The following is a 16,795-nucleotide window of genomic DNA, read 5'->3' as shown; positions in this document are numbered from 1 at the left end:
GATTCCCCAGTTATTTTTCTAGAGTTCACTAAATGATTATGTCCCACTTGTTTTACGTACTCCAAAAGTCCATTTTTCACCACATAATCCAGGGGTCCCCAATTCCCCGCAACCAGAACTCACAGCAGGAGGGGAGCAGTTATCTTCCCCGAAACTTGTCGCTGGTGCCAAAAAAACTTGGGAACGCTGACCCAATCTACAGGATAAAGTCCTAACTCCCCAGCAATTCAAGGCCTCCATAGTCTAATCCCAACCCCTTCCTAGGTTTTTTCTCTCTGGGCATTCTGCCTCCTTTACCCCTAATATCGCAATAGTTAACAAGTTTCGGGACTTTTCATGTAATCAGCCCCCTCTTCCTACAATGTGGTCCCCGTCTTTCTCTTTGAAAAATGGCAACGCATCCTTGAAAGTTTTTTTTTTTTTTTTTTTTTTAATATGGAACGCTTCACGAATTTGCGTGTCATCCTTGCGCAGGGGCCATGCTAATCTCTGTATCGTTCCAATTTTAGTATATGTGCTGCCAAGCGAACACTCGAAGTATTTTAAGACGCCTTCCCAAACAGCCCCAGGCAGTTTTCAGGTTTTTTGAAGCTCCATTAAAATGCAAGATAACTCTCCAAGCAAGCCTTTTCTGCATCGCGACGTCAGGGTCGTCCAGAAATGAGTAAGAGCATCTCATATAGTTACACCCTTGAAACAAGGGAAAAGAAAACGCACGTTCCCAGGTCTTGTTGGCTGGTTACGCCCCTTCCAGGACACGTAACCGGCTCGTCCAATCACCAGGAGGAAGGGCAACTCGAGGAGGTTGCCAGGATCCAAGATGGCGTCCTGGCCCCGTCCGGTAGTTTCCTTAGCCTCTCCCTGCGGGGCCACGCCCCTGTCGTACGCCGTTCCTACTCGTCCAATCACTGAGAGGAAAGGCGGGTCAAAGCCGGCGCCCGCGAGAAACATGGCGACCGCAGAGCGTTGTAGGGCTCAGGTGTCTCGTCAGCGTGAAGTGTCTTGGAAACTATGTTTCCTTTTAAGCCGCGCGCCCTAGTGCCTATTTGTGACAAGAAGTGGTGAATGTTAAAGGCGAGGCGGGCACCCTGCTTCGGGTTTCAGTTTGAGGCTGAGAGCAGAGGAGTACGCTGGTCCTGGATCCAGGCCGCGGATTGCGGGGGTGGGGCAGCAGCTTGTCCCCTTCCCCCCAGTTTCCACAATACCTGCGAATGTCAACGTGGCCAGAGCTGTCTACCTGTATAGCTTCAGCTGAGTAAACGTGTCTCGAGTTTTTTATTCCTCTCAGTCATGAGGAATGGAAGCATCAGTTTAGCAGAGGAAATGTTTGGGACTAAAAAGAGGGGGAAAAAAATCTAAGCCTGTTCCAAGAAATGAAGTAAAAGCCACCGAGTACCGTGACAACCTTGTTCCTGTACCCTTTCTGGGATATGAACTCATCCCAATTATAATGAAACTGGCATGGTAGACTATAATATGCCTACCTGGCATATTATATTTAGGGATGAAAAATGCATATTACAGTCAAGTGAAAAAACTACCACCTAACAGTTGAGAATTATGTTGTATTTGGTGGCTTTTCTGAGGACTTAAGATCGGAAGAGAGCCTCTCAGATCTCTCTGAGGGACTACTGAAGAGGTAAGGGAGGAGCTAGGATACACAGGAGTTTTGTAATAAAACCGGCGAAGTTCACGAATTTAGTGCTTTTTTATGTATGGGAAAATGCAAGAGTGTGGGCTCTTTGCAATTATCTCTTTGATGATGGGCTCCCATGGTGTCTCGGACCATGGAGAATCTGCCTGCAATGTGGGAGACCGGGTTCGATCCTTGGGTTGGAAAGATTCCCTGGAGAAGGGAATGGCACCCCACTTTAGTATTCTTACCTGGAAAATTCTATGGGTAGAGGAACCTGGTGGGCTGCAAGTCCATGGGACCTCAAAGAGTTGGACATGACTGAGCAATAATTTAGCTATTACAGCTATAGTGTATTATAGCTGTAGTTCTTCTAGGGCTGTCTAGAAAGAATAGCTGTGCTTTTCTCCGTCGTGATTCCCCTCTTGAGTGCATAGTTGGGGTAGTTACAGTAATTGATGGCTGCAACATCCTTTGTTACTGACATGGCAGCATTTTTCGTACACACAACTGTTAAAATTTTTCCGTGTTTGGACCCTGGAAGCTGAACAAGACAGGGTCCAAGCCCCATCAACCTAAGACCACCAGGAATAAACCTGTAGTACAGCAAAGTCAGATCTCTTGATAACATTATAATGAAGGACACTGCATACCAGAGACGTTACGGGACATATAACTGAACAAAAGAATGAGGTAGGGTTGTAGGATTGTGGAGACGTGAAATTTAGATGAAATACAAATGAAATATTGCTTAGACAAAGCAGAGCAGAATTTTCTAAAGTGATCAACATCAGCCCTAAGGCAACAAAACGGACCCATGGTCTTGTTTTTATTAAAATGTCCAGAAGCACCCTTTCTGAAGCTTTATCCCTGGAAGGTGCATTAAATTGTTTCATTCTTACTGATAAAATGTAAAGCACAAGGTTTTTCAGAGGCTCTGATTTTAGACAACAGTTTCTCAGTAAGAAAGCAGTAGTCACTTAAAGAAGAAAGTTAACATGATTCTTCACAGATGTAGCATTCATTGGTAGAAATACTGTTTTCCTATTTACTTTATTTGTATCTGATTTTCCTGCACAGTGAATAGTCATGCAGATATTAACTTTCTGAGACAGAGCTAATTTTTAATTAACAGAAATGTTGATGATATACAGGAAGATATCCTGAGGGTTTCATCCATGGGGAAGTTTTAAATCTTTTCTGTTGCAAAGCAAGAGGTAAACTCACAAACCACAGGAAATTACACATCCATGGATGAATAAAATGTCCATCATGAGGAGGACATTGGCCTATTCAATCACAAGAACCTAAGTAATATCAAATGAAGCTTACTTACTAACCCAGTGGTTCCTCACTTCTGAATTCCAGTTCATAAAGAAGCTAACAGGCACTGAAGTGGGTCATGACTCTTGGGATGTAATGCCCAGTTTTATGTTTTAGTAGTACAAGTTCGTCCAATACTCCAAATGCCTGGATGGAATATTTTTGGTCTGTCTGTTCTGTTTAACAACCAAGGAGGTAGTGTTGGTTTCTGTGCAAATACAAACTGGTCCAGTGTCAAGAAATTACTTGGGAAAATATGGTGATTGATAGATCAAGAGGATTGGCATTTGCAAACTATTATACATAGAATGGATAAATAATAAGCACCTACTGTATCGCACAGAGAACTACATTCAATATCCTGTGGTAAGCTATAATCTATAATGATATATATATTCTTTCATTTCTACTATATTTTAATATAATTTATTATATAAACTATAATGAATATATGTCATAGTTTACCACAGGATATTGAAAAAAATATGTATTTTTTTCATTATAGTTTGCCATAGGATATTAAATAAAGTTCCCTGTGCTATACGGTAGGACCTTATTATTATACATACACACACACACATACATACAAATACACGTGTAACAATTGCTTTGCTGTGCAGCAGAAATTAACATTAAATCAACTATACTTAAATTTCAAAAAAATACTTGGGAAACATATCAGATCTATACTTGGGGAAACATATCATAACATAGTAAGGCCACAGCAAAACTGGAGGCTTTTGTTGCCCCTGAGTATTAGAAGTTGTTGACAAAAGGTGTCATGATCTAAAGTAGACCATTAAACTCACTTTCTGTGGGAGATAGAATATTTTGTTGCATGGAAGGCTCACTAACACCAGGATTAAGTATGCACTCTCACATTATATTACAGGATTGGACCCAGTATTGAAAGGGAACATTAGCTATGTGCTGCATGGTGCTCTGGAAATAACTGAATAAATACAGAATGAACTGATAAGCTAATAAGCCTTCAAATCCAGAACAAGCTCGCGGAGCAGGTAAAAGCAGCTGAATTCTCGAGTGTGATCATAGATGGGAATGCTGGTATTTCTTCCGAAGAAAATCTCCCCCTCTTTGTGTGCTGTTTTCACCAGAGTAAGGAAGGTAAGTGGACCTTTGTTAATATCTAACTGACTTTGTAGAGGCTGTTGACATGACAGAATCTCCCAACCTAACGCTTCTTGTAGAGAAGCAGCCTGGGGTTTACCAAAGGAATTATTGTGGGGTTTTGATGATCAGAAGGTGATCTCATGAGTGGCCAGCTGGAAGAGTTTGTTCTTGGCTTCTAAGCTACAGGAGCTGGACTCAGCTATTATTTGTTCCTGTGCAGTGGAGTCAGTCACCAACTTCTAGACACTATGGCCAAAGTCATCACGGTACCACTAAAAGCATTCTCAAAGCACTTTGCATCTCACCTGGGTTTGATGCAGGCATCCCTGAATGAATGGGGTGAATACTGGGAGGAGGAAGAGAAGTGGGACGTTGTGATTTATAAGGAAAATATTTATTTGGTCATTCAGATGGCTAAAACTTGGAATTTCCTAAATGCTGAGAGTGATAAAGGTGTCTTTTTTTTTTTTTCTTTTTAACTTAGCTGTTTTTGTTACAACTTTTAAAGGTGTCTCTTGTTATGTTAATAAGGTGATTTTTAAAAGTAGTGTGGGGGCTGGTTGCCTGGAGAACCAACTCTGTGATTAGAGGGTTGGAGCTTTCAGTCCCATCCTTTGATTTTTCAGGAAGAGGGGGAAAGGATCTGAGATTGAATTAGTTGCCATAGTTTCCTATGCCAGCATTAATGCAACCTTCTTCATTATGGTCACTATTTTAGCCACTATACCTGTCTATGTCCCAACTGGGGGTGGAAACAATCAGAATCTGTCAGAGGCATTCTGGAAGGAAGCAAGAGCTTTGACTGCCCCTAGCAGGTATTCCTCAGGACACCTAATATGCCTAAGGTCTTGGATGACTTTGACATATATTTACACTGACAGTTCAGTTCAGTTCAGTTGCTCAGTCGTGTCTGACTCTTTGCAACCCCATGAACCGCAGCACTCCATGCCTCCCTGTCCATCACCAACCCCCGGAGTTTACTCAGACTCGTGTCTGCTGAGTTGGTGATGCCATCCAACCATCTCATCCTCTATCATCCCCTTCTCCTGCCTTCAATCTTTCCCAACATCAGGGTCTTTTGAAATGAGTCAGCTCTTCGCGTCAGGTGGCCAAAATATTGGCGTTTCAGCTTCAACATCAGTCCTTCCCGTGAATATTCAGGACTGATTTCCTTTAGGATGGACTGGTTGGATCTCCTTGCAATCCAAGGAACTCTCAAGAGTCTTCTCCAATACCACAGTTCCAAAGCATCAATTTTTCAGCGCTCAGCTTTCTTTATAGTCCAACTCTCTCATCTATATATGACTACTGGAAAAACCATATCTTTGGCTAGACGTATTTTTGTTGGCAAGGTAATGTCTCTGTTTTTTAATAAGCTGTCTAGGTTGGTCATAACTTTTCTTCCAAGGAGTAAGCGTCTTTTAATTTCATGGCTGCAGTCACCATCTGCAGTGATTTTGGAGCCCAAGAAAATAAAGTCTGTTTGCACTGTTTCCCCATTTATTTGCCATGAAGTAATGGGACCAGATGCCATGATCTTAGTTTTCTGAATGTTGAGTTTTTAAGCCAACTTTTTCACTCTCCTCTTTCACTTTCATCAAGAGGCTCTTTAGTTCATCTGAGGTTATTGATATTTCTCCTGGCAATCTTGATTCCAGTTTGTGCTTCATCCAGCACAGCATTTTGCATGAGGTACTCTGCATATAAGTTAAGTAAGCAGGGTGACGGTATACAGCCTTGACGTATTCCTTTCCCAATTTAGAACCAGTCTGTTGTTTCATGTCCAGTTCTCACTGTTGCTTCTTGATCTGCATGCAGTCTCAGGAGGCAGGCAAGGTGATCTGGTATTCCCATCTCTTGAAGAGTTTTCCACAGTTTGTTGTGATCCCCACATCGAAAAAGCAAGAGAGTTCCAGAAAAACATTTACTTCTGTTTTATTGACACTGACAGTGGCTGGAATGTTTTCTGAGTTGCTGAAATATGTGGGTACTTGGAACTTGCCTCAGGGCAAATGTGTCTGCTGAGCATGTTTCTGAGATTTGCTCTCTGTTTTATAGGATTGTTTTAGGAAATTCCCTGTGGTCTAGTGTTTAAGGCACAGCACTTTCACTACTGTGGCTGAGTTCAATCCCTGGTCAGGGATCTAAGATCTCACAAGCTGCATGGTGCAACCAGGAGAAAAAAAAATTGTTTTAAACAGAATTTCCAGTGTAAATGGAGTTTGTACTTGTACCAGAAGAGGTAGTGTTACCAACAAAGTGGCAATACCTTTGCTTTTGTGCTCCCAAAGAAAATAATTCAATCAACAGACAGCACAGTTTTAAGCAGCCAGAGTTTTATTTTTAAAAAAACAAAAGTATGCTTCTAGAAAAGGAGAGCAGGCCAAATGGATAGTGTTGGGTTTTTTAGAGTGGTGATCCTTCCCTGTGTCTTGTGTTATTTAACAAGTTGATTGACAGCTTTAAGTTATGTAACTTTTCTCCTAGTATGCAGGCGCTTACCCATAAGCACGCAAGTGAGACCCATTTGCAAAGAAATAGAGGAAAACAATAGAAAGGAAAGACTAGAGATCTCCTCAAGAAAATTACAGATACCAAGGGAACATTTCATGCAAAAATGGGCACGATATAGGACAGAAATGGTATAGACCTAACAGAAGCAGAAGATACCAAGAAGAGGTGACAGGAATACACAGAAGAACTATACAAATATGACCCAGATAACCACATGGTGTGATCACTAACCTAGAGCCAGACCTCCTGGAATGGGAAGTCAAATGGGCCTTAGGATGCATCACTACGAACAAACCTAGTGGAGGCGATGGAGCTCCAGCTGAGCTATTTCAAATCCTAAAAGATGATGCTGTTATAATGCTGCACTCAATATACCAGTAAATTTGGAAAACTCAGCAGTGGCCACAGGACTGGAAAAGGTCAGTTTTCATTCAAAGAAAGGCAATGCCAAAGAATGTTCAAACTGCTGCACAATTGGATTCATCCCACTCACGAGAAAAGTAATGCTCAAAATTCTCCAAGCTAGGCTTCAATAGTATGTAAATTGAGAACTTTCAGATATTCCAGCTGGATTTACAAAAGGTAGAGGAATCAGAGATCAAGTTGCCAACATCAACTGGATCATCAAAAAAGCAAGAGAATTTCAGAAGAACATCTACTTCTGCTTCACTGACCACACTAAAGCCTTTGAGTGTGCAGATCACAACAGACTGGAAAATTCTGAAAGAGATGGGAATACCAGACCACCTTACCTGCCTCCTGAGAAATATGTATGCAGGTCAATTAGAACTGGACATGGAACAACGAACTGGTTCCAAATTGGGAAAGGAGTGTGTCAGGCTGTATTTTATTACCCTGCTTATTTAACTTATATGCAGAGTACATCATGTGAAATGCTGTGATGGATGAAGCACAAGCTGGAATCAAGATCGCTGGGAAGAATATCAATAACCTCAGATATGAAGATGACACCACCCTTATGGCAGAAAGTGAAGAAGAGCTAAAGAGCCTCTTGAAAGTGAAAGAGGAGAATGAAAAGTTGGCTTAAAACTCAACATTCAAAAAACAAAGATCATAGCATCTGGTCCCATCACTTCATGGCAAATAGATGGGGAAACAATGGAAACAGTGACAGACTTCATTTTCTTGGGCTCCAAAATCGCTGCAGATGGTGACTGCAGCCATGAAATTAAAAGACACTTGCTCCTTGGAAGAAAAGCTATAACACAGCTAGACAGCATATTAAAAAGCAGAGATGTCACTTTACCGACAAAAGTCCATATAATCAAAGCTATGGTTTTTCCAATTGTCATGTATGGATGTGAGAGTTGGACCATAAAGAAAGCTGAGCACTGAAGAATTGATGCTTTTGAACTGTGGTGTTAGAGAATACTCCTGAATGTCCCTTGGACAGTAAGGAGATCAAACCAGTCAATTCTAAGGAAAATCAACCCTGAATATTCATTAGAAGGATTGATGCTGAAGTTGAAGCTCAAATATTTTGGCCACTTGATGTGAAGAGCTGACTCATTGGAAAAGGTTCTGATGCAGTGAAAGATTGAGGGCAGAAGAAGAAGCAGGCCACAGATGATGAGATAGTTAGTTAGTTAGTTAACATCACTCAATGGACAAGAATTTGAGCAAAGTGGGAGATCGTGAAGGACAAGGAAGCCTGGTGTGCCATAGTTCATGGGGTCACAAAGAGTCAGACATGACTTAGTGATTGAGCGACAACAAAAGTAGAGGGTTGGTTGGGATACTAGAACAAGGCTGGTGCTCCTATATCAGTGGACAGGGTCACTTCTGAAAAAGTAAAAGGACAGAGGCACATGGGATGGCCTTCAGCTCCAGCAAGAATACTCATGTTATCTTGGCTGGCTTGATATCTCAATATTGGAGTTCTGTGACCTACTGTGTCCTCTGATTGATTTCTTATGAGACAAATGTCCCATGAGGTGGGGAAATTACTCCAATAGGAGACTGTATATGGTTGTCAAAAGACAGTTTTATCATGTTCCCAAAACTTATACTTACTGTCTGAATCTGGGCATGTCATTTGCCTTCTCTAAATCTCAGGTTCCCTTGTGGTAAAATAAGGATGAAAAACATCAACTTCCAAGGACTGTTAGGTCTAAAAGGAATAATCTGTATGAGAAATCAGCAAACTTTTTTTTTGTAAAGGGCGTTATAGTAAATGTATTGGATTTTGTGGCCATAGAATCTCAGTCACAATTGTTGATCTCATTTGTTTTAGTGGAAAGGCTGCCATAGGTGACACAAAAATGAATGAATGTGGCTCTGCTCCGATAAACTTTATTTACCAAAACAGACAGTAGCTGGAATTGGCCATCCTTTGCCAACCCCTTTGTATAGATAAAGTCCTTAACCTATCACAGAATCCATCTTCAGTTAGTCTCTGTAATAATGTATTCAATATTTAAGTGTGTGCCAGATGGATGTTCTAAGAACTGTGGGCTTCCTTGTCTTCAGGTAAATAAAAAAGAGGCCAGATTCTTGCTGGATGCTGGATGGGAGGATTAGCAGACTAGTAGGAAGTCTTCCTTGATTTTGTGTTTTGCAAATGGGGACCTTTGAGGACTGGTTTTAGAATTCTTTTGACTTTAGAATCTTTTCCTTTTCCTCATTCCTTTGTCTTCCCCCTCTTTTTTTTTAATTGAAATATAGTTTGATTTACAATGTCATGTTGATTTCTGCTGTGCAGCAAAGTGGTTTTGTTATACATACACGTACATTCTTCTTGAAATATTCTTTTCCATTATGGTTTATCACAGGATATTGAACATAATTCTCTGTGCTATACAGTAGGACCTTGTTGTTTATCCATTCTGTATATAATTGCTTACATCTGCTAACCCTAACCTCCCACTTCATCACCCCCAACCCCCATCCCCTTGGCAACCACAAGTCTATTCTCTATGTCCATGAGTCTGTTTGTTTCACAGACAGGTTCCTTTGTGTCATTTTAGATTCCATATATAAGTGATATCATATGTGTCTTTCTCTGTATGGCTTACTTCATGTAGTATGGTAATCTCTAGTTGCATCCATGTGCTGCAAATGGGATTATTTTGTTCTTTTTATGGCTGAGTAGTGTTCCATTGTGTATGTGTACCACATCCTCTTTACCCCTTAATCTCTCCACGAGCATACAGATTGTTTCCATGCTTGGGCTATAGTGAATAGTGCTGCTGTGAACATATAGTGCATGTATCTTTTTGGCTTAGAGTTTTGTCAGGATGTATGCCCAGGAGTGGGACTGCTGGATCATAGGATAGTTCTATTTTTGGTTTTCTGAGGAACCTCCATACTGTTTTCCATAGTGACTTTACCAAGTTACATTCCCACCAACAATGTAGGAGGATCCCCTTTGCTCCACATCATCTCCAGCATTTGTTATTTGTAGAGTTTTTAACAATGGTCATTTTGACTGTATGGATCACAATAAACTGTGGAAAATTCTGAAAGAGATGGGAATACCAGACCTCCTGACCTGTCTCTTGAGAAACTTGTATGCAGGTCGAGGAAGCAACAGTTAGAACTGGACATGGAACAACAGACTGGTTCTAAATAGGAAAAGGAGTACATCAAAGCTGTATATTGTCACCCTGCTTATTTAACTTACATGCAGAGTACATCATGAGAAACGCTGGGCTAGAGGAAGCACAGGCTGGAATCAAGATTGCCGGGAGAAATATCAGTAACCTCAGATATGCAGACAACACCACCCTTATGGTGGAAAGTGAAGAAGAATTAAAGAGCCTCTTGATGAAAGTGAAAGAGGAGAGTGAAAAAGTTGGCTTAAAACTCAACATTCAGAAAACCAAGATCATGGCATCTGGTCCCATCATTTCATGGCAATTAGATGAGGAAACAGTGGAAACAGTGGCTGACTTTATTTTTTGGGGCTCCAAAATCACTGCAGATGGTGACTGCAGCCATGACGCTTACTCCTTGGAAGGAAACTTATGATCAACCTAGACAGCATATTAAAAAGCAGACATTACTTTGCCAACAAAGGTCTGTCTGGTCAAGGCTATGGTTTTTCCAGTAGTCATGTATGGATGTGAGAGTTGGATTATAAAGAAAGCTGAGTGCCGAAGAATTGATACTTTTGAACTGTGGTATTGGAGAAGACTCTTGAGAGTCCCTTGGACTGCAAGGAGATCCAACCAGTCCATCCTAAAGGAGATCAGTCCTGGATGTTCATTGGAAGGACTGATGTTGAAGTTGAAACTCCAATATTTTGGCCACCTGACGCGAAGAGCTGACTCATTTCAAAAGACCCTGATGTTGGGAAAGATTGAAGGCAGAAGAAGAAGGGGACAACAGAGGATGAGATGGTTGGATGGCATCACCGACTCAATAGACATGAGTTTAAGTAAACTCTGGGAGTTGGTGATGGACAGGGAGGCCTGGAGTGCTGCGGTTCATGGGGTCGCAAAGAGTCAAACACGACTGAGAGACTGAACTGAACTGATTGTGACTGGTGTGAGCCCATTCCTTTGTCTTTTCTCTACTTTCTGAGGGTTTGATGAAATGTCATCTTGCAATCCTTCTAGTTAGTTTTTAATGTCTGCTATTAGATTATTAATTTTCAAGAGTTATTTCTTCTTAATTCCACCTGCATTTAAAAAAAAATGTTGCTGTCTCATAGAAGCAATATCTTCTATTATCTCTCTTTGATATTAATCAAAACTTCCTTTTTAAAATGTATTTAAATGTATTTTAAAATGTATTTATTTTTTTAATTGAAGGGTAATTGCTTTACACAATTTTGTTGTTTTCTGTCAAACCTCAACATGAATCAGCCATAGGTATATATATATGCCCCCCCAACCCAGAACCTCCCTCCCATCTCTCTCCCCACCTATATCTAGGTTGATACAGACCCCCTGTTTGAGTTCCCTGAGACATACAGCAAATTCCCATTAGGTATCTATTTTATATACGGTAATGTAAGTTTCCATGTTACTCTATCCATACATCTTACCCTCTCCTCCCCTCTCCCTATGTCCATAAGTCTGTTTATGTTTGTTTCTCCATTGCTGCCCTGCAAATAAATTCTTTGGTACCATCTTTCTAGATTCTATATACATGTGTTAGTATTTGATACTTATCTTTTTCTTTCTGACTTACTTCACTCTGTATAATAGACTCTAGGTTCATCCACCTCATTAGAACTGACTCAAATGCATTTCTTTTTATGGCTGAGTAATTTTCCATTGTATATATGTACCACTACTTCTTTATCTATCCATCTGTCAGTGGACATCTAGGTTGCTTCCATATTCTAGCTATTGTAAATAGTGCTGCAATGAACATTGTGGTACATGTGTCTTTTTCAATTTTGGTTTCCTCAGGATATATGCCTAGGAGTGAGATTGCTGGGTCATATGGTGGTTTTATTCGTACTTTTAAAGGAATCTCTATACTGTCTTCCATAATGGCTGTATCAATTTACGTTCCCACTAATAGTGCAAGAGGGCTCCCTCTCCAGCAGTTTTTGTTTGTAGACTTTCTGATGATGGCCATTCTTATTGGTATGAGGTGATATCTCCTTGTAATTTTGATTTGCGTTTCTCTAATAATGAGCAATGTTGAGCATCTTTTCATGTGTTTGTTAGCCATCTGTATGTCTTCTTTGGAGAAATGTCTGTTTAGGTCTTTTCCTCACTTTTTGATTGGGTTGTTTGCTTTTCTGGTATTGAGTGGTAAAAGCTCAATATGTTGAGCTTATAAATTGATACAGCCTTTATGGAAGACAGTATGGAGATTTCTTGGAAAACTAGGAATAAAACCACCATATGAGCCAGCAGTCCCACTCCTAGGCATATACCCTGAGGAAACCAAAATTGAAAAAGACACATGTACCACAGTGTTCATTGCAGCACTATTTACAACAGCTATAACATGGAAGCAACCTATATATTCACTGACAGATGAACAATAGATGTCCTAGATGTCCATTGACACTACATTTTGGAAATTAATCTTTTGTCAGTTGCTTCATTTGCTATTATTTTCTCCCGTTCTGAGGGTTGTCTTTTCACCTTGCTTATAGTTTGCTTTGCTGTGCAAAAGCTTTTAAGTTTAATTAGGTCCCATTTGTATACTTTTGTTTTTATTTCCATTACTCTAGGAGGTGGGTCATAGAGGGTCTTGCTTTGATTTATGTCATCGAGTGTTCTGCCTATGTTTTCCTGTAAGGAATATCATGTCATCTGCAAACAGTGAGTGTTTTGCTTCTTCTTTTCCAATTTGGATTCCTTTCACTTCTTTTTCTTCTCTGATTGCTATAGCTAGGACTTCCAAAACTACATTGAATAATAGTGTTGAAAGTGGACACCCTTGTCTTGTTCCTGATCTTAGGGGGAATGCTTTCTGGTTTTCACCATTGAGAATAATATTTGCTGTGGGCTTATCATATATGGCCTTGACTATGTTGAGGTAAGTCCCTTCTATGCCCATTTTTGAAGAGGTTTAATCATAAATGGGTGCTAAATTTTGTCAAAGGCTCTTTCTGCATCTATTGAGATGATCATATGGTTTTTATCTTTCAGTTTGCTAACATGTTGTATCACACTGATTGATTTGCATATATTGAAGAATCCTTGCATCCCTGGAATAAACTGAACTTGATCATGGTGTATGAGCTTTTTAATATGTTGTTGAATTCTGTTTGCTAGAATTTTGTTGAGGATTTTTGCATCCATGTTCATCAGTGATACGGGCCTGTAGTTTTAACTAATTTAATTAATCAAAATTCCCTTAAAAATTTTTTTTTCTTTTCTGTGGATAGTTTCTGTTTCTTCCAATTCACTTTTTCCTGTTGATTTGTTTTGTTCTTTACCCTTATATTCCAACTAATAGATATCAGTTGGCAGGCTATTAGATATATAAATCTGGAGTGAAGGAAATATGAACTTTGTCTACCTTATTTAGCTATTGTGACTATGAAATGATATAACGATATAATTTGTTTAGCACAAAGCCGGGAATATAATTAGATTCAAATATTAGATGTTACTTTTGTTTTACTATTTAGTGATTGTATGCAGCACATGGGTGAACATAATTTAACCATTACTTTATTGTTATGAAGAACTAAAGTGTCTCTTGGTGAATGTGAGAAAGGAGCGTGAAAAAGTTGGCTTAAAACTAAACATTCAGAAAACTAAGATCATGGCATCTAGTCCCATCTCTTCATGGCAAATAGATGGAGAAACAATGGAAACAGTGACAGACTTCATTTTCTTGGGCTCCAAAATCACTGCAGATGGTGACTGCAGCCATGAAATTAGAAGACACTTGCTCCTTGGAAGAAAAGCTATGACAAACCTAGATAGTGTATTAAAAAGCAGAGACATTACTTTGCCAACAAAGGTTCATCTAGTCAAAGCTATGGTTTTTCCAGTAGTCGTGTATGGATCTGAGAGTTGGACTATAAAGAAAGCTGAGTGCTAAAGAACTGATGCTTTGGAACTGTAGTGTTGGAGAAGACTCTTTGAGAGTCCCTTGGGCAGCAAGGAGATCCAACCAGTCCATCCTAAAGGAAATCAGTCCTGGGTGTTCATTGGAAGGACTGATGCTGAAGCTGAAACTCCAATATTTTGGCCACCTGATGTGAAGAACTGACTAATTGGAAAATAAACTGATGCTGGGAAGGATTGAAGGTGGGAGGAGAAGGGGATGACAGAAAATGAGATGGTTGGATGGCATTGCTGACTCGATGGACATGAGTCTGAGCAAGCTCTGGGAGATGGTGAAGGACAGGGAAGCCTGGCGTGCTTCAGTCCATGGGGTCGCAAAGAGTTGAACATGACTGAGTGACTGAACTGAACTTGCTGTTATAAGTACTGGACATTTTTCTCACTTTTTAGTGTTGTATAAACAGGAGTGAACACCTTCTTGAAAACAGCTTTGTTCATATATTTAAAACTTTTTTATGGGAAATTACAAAAGTAGAGAATGGGATATAAAGAATTCCTGTGTACCCATCACCTAATTTGAATAATTACCCATTTATGCTCAATCATTCAAACATATTCATGTTTAATGCAAAATTTTGTTTTATTGACAGGAATACAGTCATCCCTTGGTATCCATGGAGGATTGGTTCCATGATCTCCATAGATACCAAAATCCGCAAAGGCTCAAGTATATAAAATGTATATAAAAAGTATTAAAAATGACTTACTGTTTACATGTAACCTACACACATCTTCCTGTGTGTATACTTGCAGTTATCCCTAGATTACTCATGATACATAATACAATATAAAAGCTATATTAATAGTTGTAAATACAGTTGACCTGGGTTTGAACTGCAAGTGTCCACTTATATTCAGATTTTTTTAATAGTAAATACTGCAATACTACATGAGCCACAGTTGGTTGAATCTATAACTGGTGACCTTGAATATAGAAGACTCATGGATATGGAGGGCCAACTCTTTCTGTTTCCACTGTTCAGAGGGTTGGCACCCCAAACCCTAGTGTTGTTGAAGGGTCACCTGGGTCAACTGCTCTAAATAGTTTACAGCATATGGCAAATTCAAGTTTTCCTTTCCGAACTTTCTAGAATTTTGTTTTCCCTGAATATTTTTTATCTGAGATTGGTTGACTCCAAAGAATGTGAAACCTGCGGATATGTACTGATGGTATATAGACTCTATACCAGTGCTGTCCAATAGAAACGTAATGTAAACCACAAATATTAATACAAGCCACATTTATAATTAAAAATGTTACTTAAATGTGATTTAAACTTTTCTACTAGTTCCATTTCACAAAGAGAAAAGAAATAGGTGAAGTCAATTTTAATGATACATTTTCTTTTTTTCAATATATCCAAAATATTATTTTAATAGATGCCCCCTATGCAAATTATTAATGACATATTTCACTTTTTCTTTTTGGCATTAAGTCTTCAAAATCCAGTGTGTATTATACATTTACAGCACACTACAATGGGACTATGTACATAGTGGCTTTCATATGAGAAAATATAAATACACCCGCTAAATATGATCTTTCTGAAGCAAGTTTTAGACATTGTATCAGTATATTCATAAGCACTTCAGTATGTATTACTACTAATAGTATTCACATTAAAAATTTTCCTTAGTATAAATTTCTAGAAATTATATTGTTGGATTGCTCATTTAAAAATCTTACAGCATATTACCCATAATTTTCCAGAAAGTTGACACCAATTTACACGCCATCAGGAGTGCTTGATAGGGCCCACATCACTTCATACAGTGTATTTTTATTCCTGACTAGGTTTCTGAAATCCAGAGAAAGGCAATGAGACTTTCATCCTGAAGAAAGGTCAAGTTCTAAGGTGATTCAGAGGTTAGTTTTAGGCAGATAAGAACAAAGGAACAAAACCAGGGGCCTCTTGGAATATTGCTTTGTTTTTCTTTTCTTTTCTTTTTAAGGAAAGAATAGGGCAAAGGAAAAAAGATAGTGGGGAGGTAGAAATAAAGCAGACAGACTCTGGGTAAAGATGTCTGATAGAAAACCAACATCTAATTGCATTCCTTCCTGACACTCCAGTAAAAGTACAATGAGGCTCTGCCTAGATACTTGGCAATCCTTGTTTATCATCTCATTTTTGAGTGTGGATGTTGGTGGATAGGATGAAAAGCTGATGTAAGTTCTAAGTTCTTGACTCAAGTTTCACTATTGAGTGATCTAACTGGGGAACTCCAAATGTCAGCACATTTTGTCCTTTTTCCTGGGCTGTTTGGATTTCCCATAATGGAAAACTTTTCCAAAGTCCTGTCTGGAGGGAAAGTTACACAGAACCCGAGGGATGGACTTGAGATCTAAACAGTGTGTGTGCTCTGTCTGGTTCTCTAAATCCTGCTGTTCTGGGTATGATACCTCCAACTTCAGCTGTGACTTGTGCTGTCCGGTCCTCTGCCTGTGTTGGGGAGAGATAATCATTCTTTAGCAGAGTAGGAGAAGGGATTAGGGAGCTACATTCTTAAACAGCTTTAAACTCTTTTAACCTTTTAACCGTCTTTATTTTATACCCACGAACTCAGCTTCCAGCTGTACGTGATACCATGAACTCCTGAGCTTTTTAAAGATGCTACTGTTTAAACAGGTTGATTCTCAATTTCCTCATTGAGTTAGGATTAGGCTTTCTTGGATAGCTAAGCC

The 16,795-nt window shown here is 39.5% G+C and overlaps 1 protein-coding gene and 1 non-coding gene across 2 annotated transcripts in view; both read right to left on the bottom strand.

Moving 5' to 3' along the window:
- Positions 1-429: 429 nt before the first annotated feature.
- LOC136168025 (U6 spliceosomal RNA) lies at positions 430-532 on the bottom strand. The gene has a single exon (XR_010663191.1). It is a non-coding gene; the product is annotated as a U6 spliceosomal RNA (small nuclear RNA).
- Positions 533-16,268: 15,736 nt separating this feature from the next.
- Positions 16,269-16,795, bottom strand: part of ENTPD3 (ectonucleoside triphosphate diphosphohydrolase 3) — a 44,076-nt gene continuing 43,549 nt past the window's right edge. The window contains exon 11 of the mRNA XM_065933078.1: positions 16,269-16,553. Coding sequence (XP_065789150.1) covers positions 16,425-16,553 — 129 coding nt within the window. The 3' untranslated portion in view covers positions 16,269-16,424. The remainder of the gene's footprint in view (positions 16,554-16,795) is intronic.

The sequence above is a fragment of the Muntiacus reevesi genome, chromosome 4 (assembly GCF_963930625.1).
Source record: "Muntiacus reevesi chromosome 4, mMunRee1.1, whole genome shotgun sequence".
Taxonomy (NCBI): Eukaryota; Metazoa; Chordata; class Mammalia; order Artiodactyla; family Cervidae; genus Muntiacus; species Muntiacus reevesi.
This window is presented reverse-complemented; position numbering and strand designations above follow the sequence as displayed.